The 19134-nt window shown below is 37.6% G+C and overlaps 1 protein-coding gene across 4 annotated transcripts in view; it reads right to left on the bottom strand.

Annotated features, from left to right (window-relative positions):
- Nucleotides 1-19134, bottom strand: part of NNT (nicotinamide nucleotide transhydrogenase) — a 38976-nt gene that overhangs the window by 3668 nt on the left and 16174 nt on the right. For all 4 annotated transcript variants that reach the window (XM_027635298.1, XM_027635299.1, XM_027635301.1 and 1 more), the window contains 10 exons: nt 18849-19002; nt 17798-17959; nt 16872-16982; nt 16055-16200; nt 15135-15330; nt 14306-14539; nt 12262-12422; nt 11159-11338; nt 6898-7057; nt 5502-5583 (listed from right to left, as the gene is read on the bottom strand). In XM_027635298.1, coding sequence (XP_027491099.1) covers nt 5502-5583; nt 6898-7057; nt 11159-11338; nt 12262-12422; nt 14306-14539; nt 15135-15330; nt 16055-16200; nt 16872-16982; nt 17798-17959; nt 18849-19002 — 1586 coding nt within the window. The remainder of the gene's footprint in view (nt 1-5501; nt 5584-6897; nt 7058-11158; nt 11339-12261; nt 12423-14305; nt 14540-15134; nt 15331-16054; nt 16201-16871; nt 16983-17797; nt 17960-18848; nt 19003-19134) is intronic.

The following is a 19134-nucleotide window of genomic DNA, read 5'->3' as shown; positions in this document are numbered from 1 at the left end:
AAGGAAAATAGTCAAGAGTAAATATGGATTATTGAATTCTTGAATTTTGGAACAGGAATTTCTGAGCAGAAATCCAAAAAAATCAGGAATGAAATAAAAGGACTTCAGACTTCTTCAAAAAGGAAAGAAAGACTGATAAATCAACTTGCCATGACAGACAGATTGTTATACATTTCTATTTTCAACTCTACTGTGATGCAAATGGATAACATCACTGATTGACCACAAGTCACAGTCCAATCAACACAGATCACTTGTGAATTTAACACTGTACAAATGCATCCTTAAAAGGGCAACTGAGAGCTCCATCATTAAGACAACATTAAGACAATACAAAAATGAGACAACTGAACTCCAGCAACAAAATTAAGGACATATGATTAATCCACATAGTATTAGATATACTACAACTTTAAGCTCCATACCAAACAGCAGGATAAAACCTGGCTTTAAAAGGAATGCTGTTAAAGAAGCAAAGACAATAGATTGTATTCAGCTAGTAAACATTTGGGATCCTGTTGCAAAGGATAATACCTGGAATCAGAAAAAGGAGAGCAAATAGGACAAACTACTAACAGCTTATGTTTCACACCACTCACTCAGTAATACAAGCCATGTGTAGGACTGCAGATAGACCTTAAGTACACCAAATTCAATCACTTACAGTAAAGTAGGAGAACTCTTATTCTGAAGTACCCTTGAGAAAACTCATCACTCCTCTGGCAGTGAAAACAGATTTTCCAACAAAATTCTCTTTTGTGTCTAATAAAATTATTTGAGTGCCTTTGTGACCAAAGCTGCTTTGGCAATACACAAAACAAAATACTTGTGAGGTTTCTATTAAATACTATATACACACACAATCTTATTTCAAGGGCTGGAGAGCCAAAATTTAGGCTGCCAAGACAATAAATTTCACCTTTGACTTTACCATTCCTGGCAAGAGGCAAGGAAAGAAGGAAAGAAAGGGACAAATTATCTTCATTCAGGAAGAGTTATGGCATGAAGCATCAGTAGTTAAAGACTTCTGACAGACTCTGTTTGAAACCACATACTGCGTATTCACGAAGTTTGAGAAAGTTGCTCATACAAAAGCTTTTTTGGACAAATATTGAAGTCTGCTTCTAAGAGCCTGTTAACCAAATATGACAGTAGCCTGCCAGTACTACTTGTAATTGGATATGCAAGAATGTTCAAAAAGAATAATGAAAAAATATGTGCTTATCTGAGGCTTTCTTTATGTCAAAAGGTAACATCTACACATTTCTGGAGTGAAATCAGCCTGTCCAATACAAAGCAGAATTCAGAATTCAGGTAACCATGGAAAACAGACACCTAAGATCCTTGATAGATCACAACATGTCTAATAAAAGCTGCTCCCGACTCACAACAGCAGCAGTTCTTCAAAGCTGTGTGCATTACAGCGGAACATTTTGTTACATATGCTCTCCCAGATGTTCAAAATATGAACCTCATTCGTATTCAAAAATTCAACATGGAAATTATTTTAAAAGAGAGACATGTTTTATGGTAAAAATGCTTTGAAGTGAAAACTTGCGAAGTTTCTTTGATATTCTTTTAGTATTAGTTATGCAGGAACTCCTGTAGGCTGCCTGGTTTGTTTATAAATCAAGCAGAAATCTTAACCCACAACACATATTCACAATCATGTTCATCACACCTTATGGATAACTCTGTAGATTACCAGAATCAAAACATACAGCTAGCCTAGATAGCCTAGACCTGGTTTCATGCCTGAGGTAACATACGCCTCAAAATCAATCAGGTCAGTTAAATGTAAACTGAGTTAGATTAGCTAAATTAAGCATACTTAAACAGGGCTCTGATATTGGTTCCCTATTTCCAACCACTATGGTTTATCATAGCAGGGGCAAGATCCAAACGGACCTTAGTTCTATGCAATAATCCTCCCAAGAGCCCAACTACAGGGAAAAAAGTGGAGCCTGCTTCCACAAAACATCACACACGGACCTAGTGAGGTCACCCAGAGCTGAGCTGACCCCAATGGAAGCAATGACACACGTACAGGAGCACACAGCTACAGCTGCATCCTTGCAGAGGCAGATCAGGTATAGCAAGGTTTGCTAGTTCTAACTACACCACCAATAAGGCAGTGGAGCTAAGAGATCTGTTGGACTCCATCTGTCCCTTCATTTGCAGCATTAATAATTCAGAACTCACCCAGTTAATTTGATAATAGCAAACCAACCAAGAACTGACATACATGTACACACTTTGTGTCTTCATATTAAGCATAATTCAGCTTCCCAGAAACTTGTATTAGCACACAGTGTTCTTATGCTGTCATTCATCAGTGACAGTAAATTCCATCTTGCAGACCCGAGATACACGGTATGTTAAGACTGCTTAGGACAGCATTTCAACAGCTCATGCTTTAAAATTCTTCTAAATTTTCCTGTAGAGCCACAAAGAATCATAACTGTAAACTGATACAATTAAACAGTTGTAGTTAATCAGTTTTATTTATTAATTTGTAGATAAATGTGTAACTGATACCATTCACATGTTCTATTACTTCCAAGAAATTAGAGCAATGGAGGAGGGGGAACAGAGCTCTGAACACATATGATTGGAGCTCAGCCTTTGAGGTATCAACGGAAAAAAAAAAATCAAAAAATGCAAGTACAACACTAAATCAGTACTACCATGTTTTCAAAAACGTAAAAAACTAGTTTCCATATGCTTAAAAGTAATTAGATTCTCCAGCATCAGAAGATAGAAATTCAAGTCCTTCAAGATATCCATCTATAAAAAGTAGGCTAAAAAAACCCGAAAACACTAATTTATTAGCAACTATTTTGAAAGCCTGTTAAAGAGGTTATGTGCATCACTCTCAACTATGAATTACCAGAAAATCAACTTATTTACTATGAAATTATTTAGAAAGTCTATAAAAAGCACAATTTAAGAGTCCTTTCATCTTAAAATTCATTTTTCTCATAAAGAACTTCTTATTGTGCAGGAAAACAAAACACATTGAATAGAAAATGTCTTAAGAATGTCATACTGTGGCAAAAGGTAGGACAGATAATTTGATGTGGACATGGAGAGCACCAATAACCCACACGCATATGAGAATGTATACAGTTTTAGAGTGTAATTATATGCAAAATTACTACAGAATATAATTCTATTGTATTGAAAAAAAATCAGAATTCCATAACTAGGTTCCTACAAGCAACACAACTTGTGGCTGACAAACTTGGGTAAAGTAAGAATTTTCAGCAACTTACTTAGTTCTGACATTGCAAAAATACAACACTAGTTGTAGAACAGCCGTTTTCCAAGGCCAATAGATTCTGAGGGCTACAGGATTTAGCCTATAAAAAGTTTTGTTGTTTTATCCCTCCATAACAGGGCAAAGCTATGCTCTAGGCTCAGTAATATCCAGCCTTCTATGTGACTTTACTAATGCATTAAAGATGTGATCTGCTGCAAGACCATCTCAAGTGAGCAATGATGTTAGCTATGCAACTGAGTAACTAAAACAGTCTAAAGTTTCCCCAAACTCTCCTGTATTTCTAAATTTAAACCCTAGTCAAAGGTTATGTATCATGTTACATAATATGCGTTCACTGAGAATGTTATGGCGATAGGCAGAGTAAATGAAAACAACAGCTCCTCTGGATCAATGGTGAGCCATGAAGCAAAAAAAATCAGACCATATGACACAGTTTTTCTTGACACACAGTGGGCACTACAGACTGATGCAATCCTATGTCCACGTTGGCACCGCTCCACAGCGTATGTGTGAGAGCGTCACTACATCTGGACAGTGAGTGGTTTAGGGTCCCGAGGCACTCCAGGCCTACTGAAACCAGAGGACAACAGCTGCACTCAATGAACACCGTGGGAGCTCAATAAAGTGATGAAAGGCCTGAATTACCACAAAGTGTAAATACAGATTTATTTCATTAAAATACTAGGTAACCACTGCAGTGATCCCTTCCTGAAATTGACTCATTTCAAGTATAAGCCATTTATTTCAAGGACTCATTCACCTTTCTACCCTGTAAAGCCAATATAAAAGGAAAAAACAGTATTTTTTTTATTTCACCAAGGTTGGTGAAAAAAAAAGCTCTCCCCACAGAAGCACTGAAATAAAGACAAAAGTATACAATACTGTCATCGCATTAGCCACAAGCGGGTTTTCTTGTTGCACAACAAGGAGTCTTCAGATTTTTTAATGCAATCTGGACACACACACAGCTTTCACTAAACATGGAGAAAAACAAGGTGTGAAGAGAACTGCTTCAGGAAGCAAATACACCACCACACCCCCTCACTTCTCATGTATCCATGAACAAACACATCTATACAGCAATTTTATATGCAAAACTGCAACATGCTGGCTAAACACTAACAAGTAATTGCTGCTAAACCCTACAATTCTGCTGTTATCCATCACAACAGATGCTGTAACACACTGCAAAAGCTTACATGCAACTTTTCAATAAGGTTCAAAAAGTAGCAGAAGAAGGAAAACAAAAGCAAAAGCATTAACTACTAGAGTACTGATTCCAAAGGGAAGTCACCATCTAACTGAAATAAGCACATGGAAGTCAGAGAATAAGTCTGGCTAACCACCATCTGCCCAAATACATTGTTTGAAATAAAAACTGAGACTCGACTTATTTTAAAATATTAAGTTATCATAATCAGAAACCAAGCAAAATTTCAGACAATCAGCAGGGGAGGCATCTTGTTTGCTCTCTAGTACTTTCAGTATCTGTAAGGTCTACAAAAAAAATGAAGGAGGAAAGGACTTGAGTCTAACACTGGCAATCTAAGAATTATCTCTGCTTTTGGAGCAGCACTCCAGCAGAATAAATTCATGGGACTGGTGTCATGCACTCCAATAATCTTTCCATCCAATATTCAAAACTCTAATAACAGCCTTGCTTGCAGTAGCAAAATCTTATGGGAATCCCATAAGTGTACATCTAAGTACACTAAGTACTCAATAGTTTCAAGTACCTGCCACAGGAGGAGAGGCTGAAAACTGGGAGAAGAAGAGAAGGCTCAAGGGAATCTTATCACTCACTGTGTATAAATGTCAATGAAGGGCAATAAAGAAGACAGAGCAAGTTTCTTCTCAGTGGTATCCAGTGAATGGACAAATTGCAAATTGAAATACAGGAAAAACCTATTTTACTCTGAGGATGACTGAACATTGTAAGAGATTGACAAGTCTCCATCTCTGGAAACTAGATGTTCAAAACCCAACTGGACAAAATTCTAAGCAATCTGCTCCAGTTGACTCTGGTTTGGGCAAGGAGGCTGGCTGAATCAGACAATCCCCAGAGATCTCTAACTTCAACTGTTCTGTGACTCTGTCAATGCTGAAAGAAATATTAAACCAAAACTAAGACTTACTTGTAGGGGGTTTTAATTGAATGAAAAGAAAAATCAAACTGAAACAGAACACTGTAACACTTGTCATCAAGGAAAGCGCTTACCTGACATTCTTCCCTTGTTCTCTCAACATCTTCACCAGATCAGCTATTGGGTACTGAGCTTTTGCTGCACACAAACCATAACCTGAAAGAATTTTAAAATCTTAAGCTATTTTTCTCTTTCAGTGCAGAAAGACTAATTGCAGACAATAAGAGTATCTTCCACACAAAGAGAAGCTCTTATAACTAAAAATAAATAAAAAAAATACACACATCAGATTCTCATCTATTCACAGCCTGACCACTATAATTCATCTCTTTTTTGATCTCCTGACCACTCATAGTGCAGTGATTTGGCCAGTCCAACAACAAAAGCAACTTATTTCAGCTTCACAAAAATACATGTTCCTTTCTCTACCAGAAAAGGTTGTTTCAGACAAGTGCTCTGAAAAATTGATAGAGTGGCTAGTATTATATTACTTCCCAACCACTACCCTCAAGAGAATTTTGAATTTGCATAATTCAAATCTAGTAGCTGGATATGGCTTTGTCTCTTAAGTCTGTCTGAGCTAATTCATCAGAGCAACTATACCCTGAGAAATACAAAGAATATAAATTATTATTGGTGTCCTCAAGGTTTGACCACAGGAGAAAGAGGCAAACTCCTTGAGGATGACTGCAAGCTTTACAGGAAACAGAGGTAACTTCCCAAATTAAAACCCCACCTCACTGATGTTTTCTTTTAAGCTGAAGCAAAACAAAAGATGACTTTGTATTTTAGCATTCTTCACATTCCAATGCTAAAATAAATTTAACATAGCAGTCAAGCCATTCAGTTGAAGAAATATTGAGTTATTACCTAACTGAGCTCCTATCAGGGAGTGTGCTACTGAGCAATATGATCCTACACTCAACATAATAGTTTCAGACAATTCAGGGTTTTGGTTTTCAGGTCTTTTTTTTTACTTGAATTACAGTATTTACATTAACTAAGTTTTAAATGAGTGTACTGCCTTTTTTTTTCATAAATCCATGTAGAATTAAGCAAGTACATAAAAACTGTAAACAAAATCTTTTCAGTAACTTAACAAACAGATGTACTGGAACCACTGGTACTGTGGCAGAGCTTGGAAACACAATTAATTTTGTGTACAGCTGTTGTGCTGTAAGCTTAATTTACAAGAGACTCTTTGTTCTGAAGAATTTAAAATGCAAATAAAAATGACAGAGTTTGAAGAAACACACATAAAGAAAAATGAAGTGGCATACATCTCTGCAAAGAAGAATGATAACTGAGCTGGGAACAAAAATCACATGGACTCAGTCAACATTTGACATGCTGCTGCCATGCTGCCACTGTAGGCTACAGTTTTTTGGTTTGGTTTGGGTTTTTGTTTGTTTGGGGTCTTTTTTTTCATAATACATCCTCTAAACATCTTGTGAGTCAAGAGTGTCTTACCTGGAGTAATAATAATACTATTGGCTTCTTTTATCATTTCAATTGCATTGTCCACATTGATTTCTGTGTGGGTTCCAGTAATTTCCATGGGCTTCCCTCCAGCTGTGGATGCAGTGCCATAGCCCCCAAGAATCACATTTGCAAGGGAACGGTTCATAGCCTGAGAGACAAGAGGGTTTTAATCAGATAAAGATAAAATGCAAAAATAACGGTGAGAGTCCACGAAGAACTTCTGAAAATATTTTCTGAAAATATTAAAGACTTCCCAACAATAGTCTTTACCTGCTGGTTTTGCCTTCTTATAACTCAAAACTTCTTAAAACAGGCTTCTTACAACAGTTTAACACATCAATAACCAAACACCAGCTTCTAACACATTACATTACACATTTAACAAGAAAGCACCAGTATTTCCCCAAGGCAGACAACAAAAAGCAAATATAAGTCTCTTTTTGTTCTTAAAACGGAGGGCTATAAAAGAAAACATACTTGACAGAATTTTTTTAAAAAATTTTACATACATATATACACATACACATGAAATTTTTGCAAGATATTTTCTATAGCTCCTGACCTATTCATCATGTGAACACAGAACTGCTAATGACACCATGGAAACCACAAAGCTCCTACAGGTAGTACAGAAGCAAAACTCTTACAGCAACAAGGCAGAAAAGAAAAAGCAGCTAAGAAGCCACACAAAACTAGTCAAATTTTAATGAACTGAAGGGGGCCATTACTTACTGGCTGAGCACCAAAGGGAAACAAGAGATTTGAACTAGGAGCTTTAAGAGAAGAACACATCCTGAAAATCTGTCTCCACTAGACACACAGCCAGAAAAGCCACTGGCTAAACGCTTTCACTGGCATGTCTCCTTCTGAGCGTGGTCCCAAAGCAATATCTGTCAATAACTGGAAATAGGTAGAACTTGTAATTGCAGGAAACAAAACTTTAGAAGCAGGAAAGCAACAGGACAAATTGCTTCTTTAACTGCATATATGACACGCATCTCCTCTACTAGCTGAGAAACCACAACAAAATTTAGGAATGGATCTGGAGAGACACAGATGCGTGGGAGAAACCACCCACACAAAATATGCTTCCAGCTGTCCATTCTCCACCAACATTTCAAATCATGCAAAGCCACAGGTGTTTTGCCTGAGAAGATATGCCATTCTTTGAAATTCATCATCTAGCAAATAAGCACAATGAAGACAACAGAACTTTTGTCTGTCCTGGTGTCAGTATTTCAGTATTTCAGATACTGTAAGGGAAGCACACAAATGCAGTGAAATCAGCATCTCTCTACTGTCTGCAGTACACAGTAGCTCATGTCCTCCAAGAACACACTGCCTTTGACATGTATCACAATATTAAAACACCAAACAACAACCAGATTATGTAGTATATTATAGCAGTTAAGTGTAAGGTAAGACAGCCTAGACAGAAGAATACCCTCTTCAGATGTTGCACACAATAAGCTTACAAGAAGCAAAGCACTTTATACACATATCTAAATCAAAGGACAACAGTTAGACCAGAGAGAAAAAAAAGTTAAAGTATTATCAGAAATCTGAGAAGCAGGAGATTGAAGCACATTTGCCTGGCTCTACCACAAAGAGCCAAGATGACCTCCCTTCCAAGAGGGAAGTCTGGGAAAAAAAAGTGGATGGTATAGAAGAGCAAAAACCTTATCAAGCAACAATTAACCAGCTAAAACCTGCTCAGCACTGGGACAGTGTGAAAACTCTTCTATAGCCTCCTTCACCTTCTTTACCACCACAGACCACAAATACAGAGGTATAAAGATCAGGGTTCAGCACCCACTGATAATCCACCAACCAGCAAGGTGACAATGGTCAGGAGGTTACAGTCCAAGGAAAACCAAATAACTGATCTTTAAGAACTCCAAGGGTTTCCACTGTGCTCACAGAAACTACACAGCTAGTACAGGTGATGGGCCAGTCCACAATTTATAAGACTAACACTGTTTGTCCCTTCTCTTGCTCTGTTTCATTCTCCCAGTTAATGGTTATTCTTCAACGTCAAGCTTCTTCCCCATCCCTGAGCATAGTGATTCTAATACTACAGTTGCAATCAAGTATTTCCTACGGGGAAAAAAGGAGGGAGAAGGACATGCTAATACAACCAACTGTTCTGAAGAAGATGCGTTGGTGTTTTAATAGCCACAACTCACAAGATAAGTGAACAGTACAGGCCTTTGCTATCTGAAGTTAAATTCTTTGTCCTTAACTCAGCCTACTAATAGGTACAAAAGAAAGACAGATAGAAAATCAAGCAGTATGAGTGCAAAAACTAAGTGGTTATCGAATACATATTGGCCAATTTTATCAACCAAAGCTTTAAGAGATTAGCTGGACAGGCTTTGGATGGTTAAACTACAGTTTTATCACAAAAAGTAATCAAAAATGTTGTAAAAATAAGGTTTCGACCATTAAGATACTTCCACAAATACCTTCTCACCTGTACTACATAAGTTTCAATAAATATACTGGTTTTGATAGAAGTAATATTAAAAGGTGTGGGGGTGGGGAAAAAAGAACAAAAAAAGGGAGGGGAAAACTGCTGCTTCATTAGCACAGGTTGCAACCTAAAGCAGAGTTCACTGAAACCCCTGAGCATCATTTTCTCCTGAAATGCAGCTTCAAGACAATGATACCGAATTCCCTGATTATAACATTGCTTTTAAAAGAAATAATGTCCATTAAAGGAAGTAAAGCAGAAATTAAAAATGCTGGGCTAGCAAGTGCAGAAATTATACAAAATAATTTTCATTTTACTGGTTGATGAACTTTAATTGTCTAAGTTTATATAAAGCAGCACAAGATTTTTAGAATATTACCTCAAAAGCTAGACTTCCTGAAATAGTCCTGAGAAATATTTAGAGGAAAGATACTCTGTCACTGCATAACTATTTTGCTAACTACTCCCCCAGGTTTCCTATTTATCTGGATTCCTCCAAGCAACTCCGAAAGTATTTCAAAACTCTCTTATGAGTGCTAAGAAGGGTTAGCAATAAAATAAATTTAGAAGGGAAAGAGATGGTAAAAGAAAAATCAACGTACAGATAGACATTGCCTACTGGTAAATATATATCAAACAGTTCATATTTTCAGTAAGATTTCACAAGAATTCGATTTTTAAAGAACATGATTTTCATATTTGTGTTAGCCATAAGCATCATCTCTCCACTGATATGGACTAAAGTCCTGAATGTACACAAATAAATATGAGCCACATAATCTCATTTCCTTTCGATAAGGAGACAGAAAATGTTCAAGAAAGAACAAGATTCTTTGACATTCATACCTGGAATTGTTCATTTGAGCTCACCTTCAAGAAGCTGGACAAAAATGCCTTTTTAAACTTTTCTGAAATCGTTCCTCAAGAAAGATAAAAATTAATGATACTAAACATTCCTAACATGGTAACAACACTATTTATCAGCTGAGACAAAGCAAATGATGACAGCCAGCACTGACCATAGGAAAACATCAGACAGGAGAACAGCAACAGTGATCATGCAAGAACACAAGCAGAAGTAAAACAGGATCACACAATGGAGAATCAGGAGTTTGGCATCTGTTGCACTGTGAATAGTTTTCTTTAAATCATTACCTCTACATCTTTGAAAACAAGACTTCTATACAAATGTTGCAGAGAAAAGGAGGTCATTACTAATAACGCAATACGATTTATATACAGTTGAAGCTCAAGTTTGCTGATACAGACACTGGCAAAGCAGTGAACTCCTGCAAGCCTGCTGCCACCCCGTGGTACTTCGAAGTAGCTGCTATGAAGAAAGTAGCACACTTTCCTGCACGTCAAAAAACAAACTGTAAATTATTGTCTAATCAAACAGCTTTTTAAAGGAACACAGTACACACTACAAGAGATACCTAAGTATCTCCTGCTAAATACTAAATTTAGCTTAAATTTAACAAAACTGCATAGGTATATGACTAGAAAAAAATAGCTGAGCACAAGTAATCATACTTGTCTGAGCCCAAATTCAAACCCTCAGTGCCAAGTTAATACAAAGGCTGTCCTCGGTTTTGAGTTATGCGTCTCTCTAAACCAAAGAAAGACAACTGACATGTAGTCCAACAGTTTCAATCAAGAATTTTCTAGTCTGTAAAGACCTAACAGTTTGAGATCTAATGGCTTATCTTCCTAGATAACATGTTGAATAAAGTTTTTCATTATTCAGCAAACAACCAGAGTTTGTTGACTTCTTACCACACACATGATGTAAGAGAGGATGGCCCCAGAGGAGCCAATGAGTGCACCAACAATGGTCAGCAAGTTGTTGTTCAGTAGAAAGCCCTCAGCACACAAAGCCCATCCAGAATAACTGTTCAGGACAGTAATAACTACAGGCATGTCAGCCCCTCCAATAGCTGCTGTTAAAGTGACACCCTGGAAAAGGAAAGAAAGTACTTCTGTGTAAGTTGTGACTAAAGAGAAAATTCAGAGAAGACAGTCTTCTTGCAGCAATGAAAAATACAGAAGCATAGAACAGTTTGTGCTGGAAGGTACCTTAAAGATCACCCAGTTCCAACTCTCTTGCCTTGGGAAGAGTGGTCATCCACTAGATCATGTTACTCAAGGCATCCACCCTAGCCTTGGACACTTCCAGGAATGGGGCATCCACAAACTTTCTAGGCAAGTATCAAGTTACTTAATAACCTATTGAAGTATTCTCAGTGTAGGTACAGTTATTCAAGCTGTGACCTGAGGATTGGATTTACCAATTCTGCCTTTTGAGAGAGTACAGAAAGGTACCCCACCGTCCTCATCCTGTGCTTAGTCACATATTTTTACTTGCAAAAATATCCTACCAGCTCTCTGGAACTGTTCATCCTGTTAAAGGATTCATACTGAGCAGTCTTTGCAAGAATTGGTTTACAGAATGGTAATATTCAGGGTAAATTTTGCAACACTGGTGTGCACCGGTGTGAGTTAATGGAAGAAGTTACACATGGGGATAATCTTAATAAGTTATCATGACAAACTGTAGATCCAGAGCTCTTTTAAGTATTTTAAGCATTAATTTCCCAGAAAGTCTTCTAAAACATCATTTTGTCATATAGAATGCTTCATTAATCATTATCTGCAAAAAGTAATTATATACATATACGCCTGTTCTCTTGAACAGTTCTGGTTTACTGCTAGATTTAGGGAAGTCAGTTGCTACCTGCTGCTGCAAGTTACCACGCAGGCAGGCACTGTGCCAACTGTGACTCAGGAGGGTAAAACAGAATCCTTAAGAGGAAACTTGCAAAGCTGGAGAACAAACTGCTTGTTTAATTTGTCTTACCTTCTATAATTTCTCAACTTACCATGATGGCTGAGAGTGCTGACACAGAACCTAGGCAAGTAATTCCTGTAGTGTAACTGGGATCCATCATGTACGGAACCATTCCGCCAATGCTGGCAGCCAGCAATCCCGCGTTTAACGCATGTCGACCAGGCAAGAGCAGAGGGGCAGAATTCAGGATACCTGCAATAAAACGCATATTCAGAGATTGACAGATGCATTCAGGAGAGCCTGCTTCTTGTCTTCAGAGAAGGCTGAGTAACTCAGCAAAAGAAAAATTAAAAAGAGAAAAAGGGAGGGGTGGAAGATAAAACAAGTTAGTTGAGGCTGATGACATCACCTTGTGATGACTCAGAACTGCAAAACATTCAACTCACTCTAGATTCTCAAATACTCCTGTTTAAACTTGGTTTACTTCCTAATTTCACTAAAGTGCTCTAGAATAGTCACAAAAATCTCTTCTTTTGAAAAGCCTTTTAATTTTTCCTTCAAAAATGTTTCTTCAAAAATCCCAAGTCTTGGTATGTTATGTAAGATACATTGTAGTAGCAAGCTTTTAACTGGAACTTCTACACAGATATGATCTGTCTCTCTAAAGCTGTGCACTTAAAAAAATATGACTGCACAGATAACACCAAATATAAAACAGTCCTGCTTTCAAATGCTTTAATTTCACCACTACCTTCAGCTACACAGACCTCTCAAGCTTCCCACACTGGCAGAGACTTAAGGAGAAAAAGGGGTTCACTATTTGTGTGAGTCAGTTTAAAAAGACAATCACAGATTTATTCTCATACTAGGTTTTTGGTTTTTTTTCCAAACAGCATGGCAAAGAGTAGAAGTAATGCAAGTTTCTCAGTAATAACTTACATCAGAAGTGACAGAGTATCTCATTTAAATTTAGCTGAATTCAGAGGAAGAAGGAACTGATGGTCTCAGGACTGGGAGTCAAAGTGTGTGACCTACTACCTCTTCCACAGTATAGAATCGGTAGTTCAATAGTACAGACAAGCTTAGTATTTCATATCATGATGACACGAAAATGCGAGGGGGGGAAAAATAAACAGGAGAGTGGGCTGAAGCAGGCAGTGAAGCTCACCAGGGACATGCGCACAAATCACAAGGGGGGTATGATGAAGGGAGAAAAAAATGTAACTGAGAAGAAACAAATAACTACTTAGCAGAGATACATCAGAAATACAAACTACTGACAAATACTTCAAAAGATTATTAGAGATGACAGCTTTCCATCCATGTCGTGCTTCCTCCTTCAATGGTTGGTCTCATAAACACTGAAGATAGCGAACAGACGTTTCCCAAAGGAACTATTGCAAAGCTAACAACAAAACAAGTAATAGGAAGCTCTTAGCCTGAAATTCTTAGTAAAGGTATTTCCTGAGTCTCTCAAAAGCTGTATGCTTACAAAACCAAAAATAAATGCAATAAGGACCATTCGCGTGCATAAGAATCAGGAATTAGCAAGTATTTAACTTAGAAAGTGTATTTACTAAAACAGTAAGAGGTATGGAGCATGGAGTTTGCACAGTAGATAAACAGACAGTGAACTGAATGGTTTAAAGTGAGGCAGCCTCAACCAATACTGCAAGCTGCCCACCTGAATGAAGCCTGCAGTGCTAAGAACAAAATCCCATAAATATTAGCAGTGCTCACTGAATCCAGTAACACCAGGGTTTGAATTAACATGTCTCTTCAGGAATACAAAGCTGTGATCATAGAAGTTCAATAGAAGCAATGTGAGGAAAAGCATCAAGTAGTGTCTGAGCAATACTAAAGCAACACTTATTTCTAGAAAAGATGAACTGAGGGAAGTTTACATGACTTCGTAATGAATAGTAGTAATAATCACTGAGGACAGCCATTCGTAACGAAAGCTGTACACAAATTAACTATAATTAAAAACAAAAAAGTATGCTCATTAGAATCAAACATGTAAACCTTTACCTGATGCAAAATGTCATTCTTTGTAATTACAGAGCAACCTGAACTCAGAGCTAAATTCGGGGGGGGAAAAAAACCTTTAACAAATTCTGAATAGAAGGTCTCACCTTGCAGTTTTCCATAAGCAACAAGAGAGCCACTGAAAGTCACCCCACCAATGTATGTGCCAAGATAGGCCACAATCCTAGTGAGGTTTGCAGCTGGATCAGTAGCAAAGTGAGGATACTCAATCATGTATTCTGCAACACAGGTGAGCACAGCAGCCAAACCAACCAAACTGTGGAAAGCAGCCACCAGCTGAGGCAGATCTGTAATTTGGATGCGTTTAGCTATTGTCAGACCTATGGAGAGTTGAAAACAGAAGGGAAGTCTTACAAAACACAACCAATCTGTTCAGCTAGAAATTAATGGAGCATGGTTCAATGTGCCACAAATACACACACACACACAACACTGTTCCAACTAGAAATCGCTATGGCACTGAACTGAAGGCTGCATGTGTACATGGGGGTATCACGAAAAACAGAAGATTAAAACATATCGTGTTCTTAGAAGCATCACTAAATATTGAGAAATTTAATGTTTTTTGTGACAAAAGCACAGTGTGAAAAGGAAATTTGAAGTATTCAGTCAGGAACTGAACACAAGTATGAAGTCGGGCAAACTCATTCACCTTTGGACACCCAGCTTCCCTAATAGGGATGACGTGCTCCTGATTTTCCACCAGTCTCCCCATTCTTTACCACAATCTGAAGCATTAATAAAAGCTCTGGAAGTAATTTTTTTTTGTTCACACATTTGCAAAATAATACTGCACAAGCCACAAATGTAAGTTAGTCAATTCACCTGCAAGCTACACAGTATTTTATGTATATATAGCTTGCACAAATGCATGCACAGAACATAGCTTGCTAGTTCATAGTATCATACACATACCTATGGTACCACCAAGTGCCATTGCACCTGACATCTGCGCCAACAATTCAGGTGACGGATTAAGGCTTCCAAGGGTTGCTGCTAAACCTCCTGAAACACCAATCATACCCAAAGCATTTCCAAGACGAGCTGTTCCTTGAGTAGACAGACCAGCCAGGGCACCAACACAGCAAAGTCCTGAGCCCAGATACATCACCTTTAAAACAAGTAAACCATCCACATAAAGCAGTGACAAATTCCATCACTATTAAAAAATATTTCTGATTATTAAATAAAAGGGCTGATTTTTCCACAATGTGTTTAAGTCACAGTTCTTAAATGAAGTCAAAACTCCTGACTGTGAGAAACTGTTGTACAGGCTGTGATTTTGGCCAATTAAAATGTGATATTGATAAAACTTTTCCCACAGTTCACGACCTTTGTTTATCTGCAGCATGAACAGGAGTCAAACCAATTTTCCTCATCAGTTCAGAAGCAAGTTTTTCCCTAGTACAAATCCAAAGCTAAATATCCTGTTCATCATAGGAATAGTTTCAGAATTTGCTTATGGCACATTTGAACTAATAGTTCAGATAGTTCTGAACTATCAGCAATAGTATAGCTGGCAGAACTAGGGCAGTGATCATTCCCCTGTACTCGGTACTGGTGAGGCCACAGCTCAAATTTACGAAAACAGCCCAATAAATAAAAGTACCTGCTGCTTTACACAAAAACAAATAGCAACAACCAAGCTTTTAAAATCTGAAGATTTGTCACCTGGAGTATGATTGCAAACTTAAAGTTAATAAGCTTCAGAGTGGCCTTGTGGGAACATGCAGTTGATGAAAAGACCTTGGATTATTTATTTACTCCTCAATAGCGTGGGCATGACAAAACATCTCAATGAACAGTGGGATAAGAACCATAAAGTCACCTTTTACCTGTTCAATACTATAGCCACCACTGAGAGCTGCTGCATAGCCTCCTACAAACACACCACCAGGAAGCAGGTACAAGTAGTTGTATTCAGGAGGATCTGTGGGACGTTTGAACATATCCAGCATTCTCTGTGTGACTAAAAACCCACCTGGCCAAAGTAAAGGAACAATCTTAAGAAAAATAAAATCTGAAACTAAGCATATGCCAAAATGTAAGAAATATGTAGTAAAACCATATGAACACACATTTTAGCAATTGATACCAAGAGAGCCTCTGAAAAGCTGGCAACCTAGAAAACCACCAGGAAACAAAGGTGTGATCAGGGTTCAATACTGCTGTCTCTTAGCCTGTGGAAGAAATTCAGAAGAAAAGGAGGACTTGCTCTGGCTCTATACTCTACACTGACTATAGGATACAGCTGAGTTTATAGCTTTGACCTTTTCTCTATCTAGAATTTTGTTCTATGCCACTTACACGTATTTCATGTAGGAAAATGATTTGTAAGCATAAATCCAATACAATCTTGGGATATACAGGAAAATATAACACGTTATACAATCATCACCCAAATTTTACTGTAAAAGAAAAATGCACATTTAAATATTTCCCTAAAAAAAGGTTACTCTACAGAGTATGTCAACCAGATACAATAACTAATATGAAAATTGGAGGAGTGGTGTCTTTATATATTGATGAAAGCTCTCAGATCCTATTCCCAGATTTTTATTTCTGGAATCTACACAATTAAAGAGCTAAAAAAAATTATAAAATTATACAAGTGCTTGAAATTACTCTCCAGAGAAAACCTAACATTCATACCTGCAATATTGACTGAAGAGATAAAGGCTGAAAGCACTGCTAAACCTTGAGGAGTGTTTTCAGGGAGATAGTGTCCTCCCATCAATACCAGCCCACCAACTGCAGTTAGACCTATTTAAAAGAGAAGAAGTGTTACTGAACCTTAAAAGGCTCTATACGTCTTCAACAGTCAAACAAACATCAGCCAATTCAAATTTTGACCCCTACTCTACACACTACTCTTTGAAGAAAGACTACCATGTTTTTTTTCAGCAATACAAACATGTTCCAAAAGAAAAAAAAATAGTGTATGAATGTAGTTTTAAAGAGCAGCACCTCAAGCAGAGTTAGCCTATAAGTGCTTTTTCAATAAAAGAAATTTTGCTTTTAACAACCAAGGTAAATCAGACTTGTGACCTGCCACATCTACTCACACACAGATATATAAAATCCTACCTATTTATAGAGTTATGAGTCTTATGGGTAATTCAGGATTTTTTTCTTTTTCCCCTCTCTCACATTTTTTTCTTTTTCCCCTCTCCCCCCCCCCCCCAAAGTTAGAGGTGAAGAATAAAAGAATGCAAAAAATATGAGAGACAAGTTATTTTCAGGGCAATGTTCTGGAGAGATGGGAGGAATGATGTGTTCCATGAAAGCAGTCTGCAGCTCTCCAAGTAAAACAAACTTTAACACAAACAGGTCAAGAGTAAAAAATCAGTCATGAAAATTAAATTATGCAGCACATTTGCCCTTCCTTTGAAAAATCATACTCTCAGAAAGACCATGTTTCAGGTGTCCTTGCTATTTAGGAAAGTAAACTCAATTGAGTACTACAAGGCTCTTTGGCATTCTAAAAGGCATATCAGTAGACTTTTGTCTAAAGTTCAAGTAAAAGGAGCTGTGCCTACATCAAATAGGAAATAAGCAGCTGTGCCACAGCTACTTACCTGAGATAGCATTAGTCACCGACATGAGTGGAGAGTGCAGAGCAGGAGTCACACCCCACACTGTGTGGTAACCCACTATTCCAGCTAGGCCAAATGTTGTCACCATCTGAGTGAAAGCAGCATTAGGTGCTACAATGCCCAGTCCTAACATACTAGCTAAACCTAGGAGAAAAGCACAGAAAAACTCTGTAAGTTTTCAGTGATTTCTTACATTTAAAATGTATACAACAGGAGTCCAATAGTGACATAAAACCAAAGTAGAGTTCTGTGCATGGATTTGCTTCAAGATCAGGTGGATCATCTTCTTGAAATACAAAGCTCTTTCGGTGCTACTGTTTCTTTTACAATAGAAAATAAAGCCAGATCTCACACATATCTGTTATGCATACATACAACATAGCAAAGATACATTTCTACACAAACACTGAATCCTGTCCTCTCCTGTTGTATCGAAAAAATGTAGAAGAGTCACAATCATGCTGAGATATTACTTGGAACACATCAAAGCATATGTATGAAAAACAGAGATTAAAATTAAGAATACTCCATTCGTTAATTACCTCATATAGACATTCTGATGCACTGAGAGTACAACATTACACAGAGACAATATTTTTTTGTCAAGATGAAGGTCCTATTCCTAGTATTTCAGTAGACTGTGAGCATTTAAGTCTCACCCAATACAGTAAAATTTGAAGAAACAAATGGCAATGAACTGATTCTGCTGAAAAGTATGGGCACAGTCCCTGGCATGAGTCCTTCAGAACTTGAAGCATTTTACGGATATTGAAACAGAGCCAAACATAAATGCACATCACATGAGTCAGCATTTCTTGAAATGTTAATATTTTTGGTTAAATTTCTAAAGTTTTGGTTTCCCTCTTAAAAGCAATTATTACACTACATTGATTTTGCACTAGGATACACCAGACAATCAACTGCACTCCGAAATAGTTATTAAATTGAATGTGTTAGATTATGAGTCACTTTAGAAATACTAGCCAAATGAGGAGTACTCTGCACTGATTCTCCAACTCTGAAAGTTGCCTACCTGCTGTGTATACAGATGCACTAGTCATAGTCTTTCTAAAAGGTGTAATAGTAGCTGCTTTTTCCGCTTCCAGCTCTGCTACAGTCTTCTGTTTCACAGGTGCTCCTTGAGGAATATTATTTGGTAGAGGTGCTGGGAAAATGACCCTGCCATCCTGACAAGAAATATTTACAGTTATGCCTAACATGGCAGACAGTTTGTAGTTAGAGAAACCTTTTCTTCTTATTACTGCAAAGTTCAAGTTAAGTTCTAACATCCTACAGCCATACCACAGGAATATCTTCCT

Source organism: Corapipo altera, unplaced genomic scaffold (genome assembly GCF_003945725.1).
Source record: "Corapipo altera isolate COAL_440 unplaced genomic scaffold, ASM394572v1 61411, whole genome shotgun sequence".
In the NCBI taxonomy this organism is placed as follows: domain Eukaryota; kingdom Metazoa; phylum Chordata; class Aves; order Passeriformes; family Pipridae; genus Corapipo; species Corapipo altera.
The sequence above is the reverse complement of the archived record's forward strand: the minus strand, read 5'-3'. Positions and strand labels throughout refer to the sequence as shown.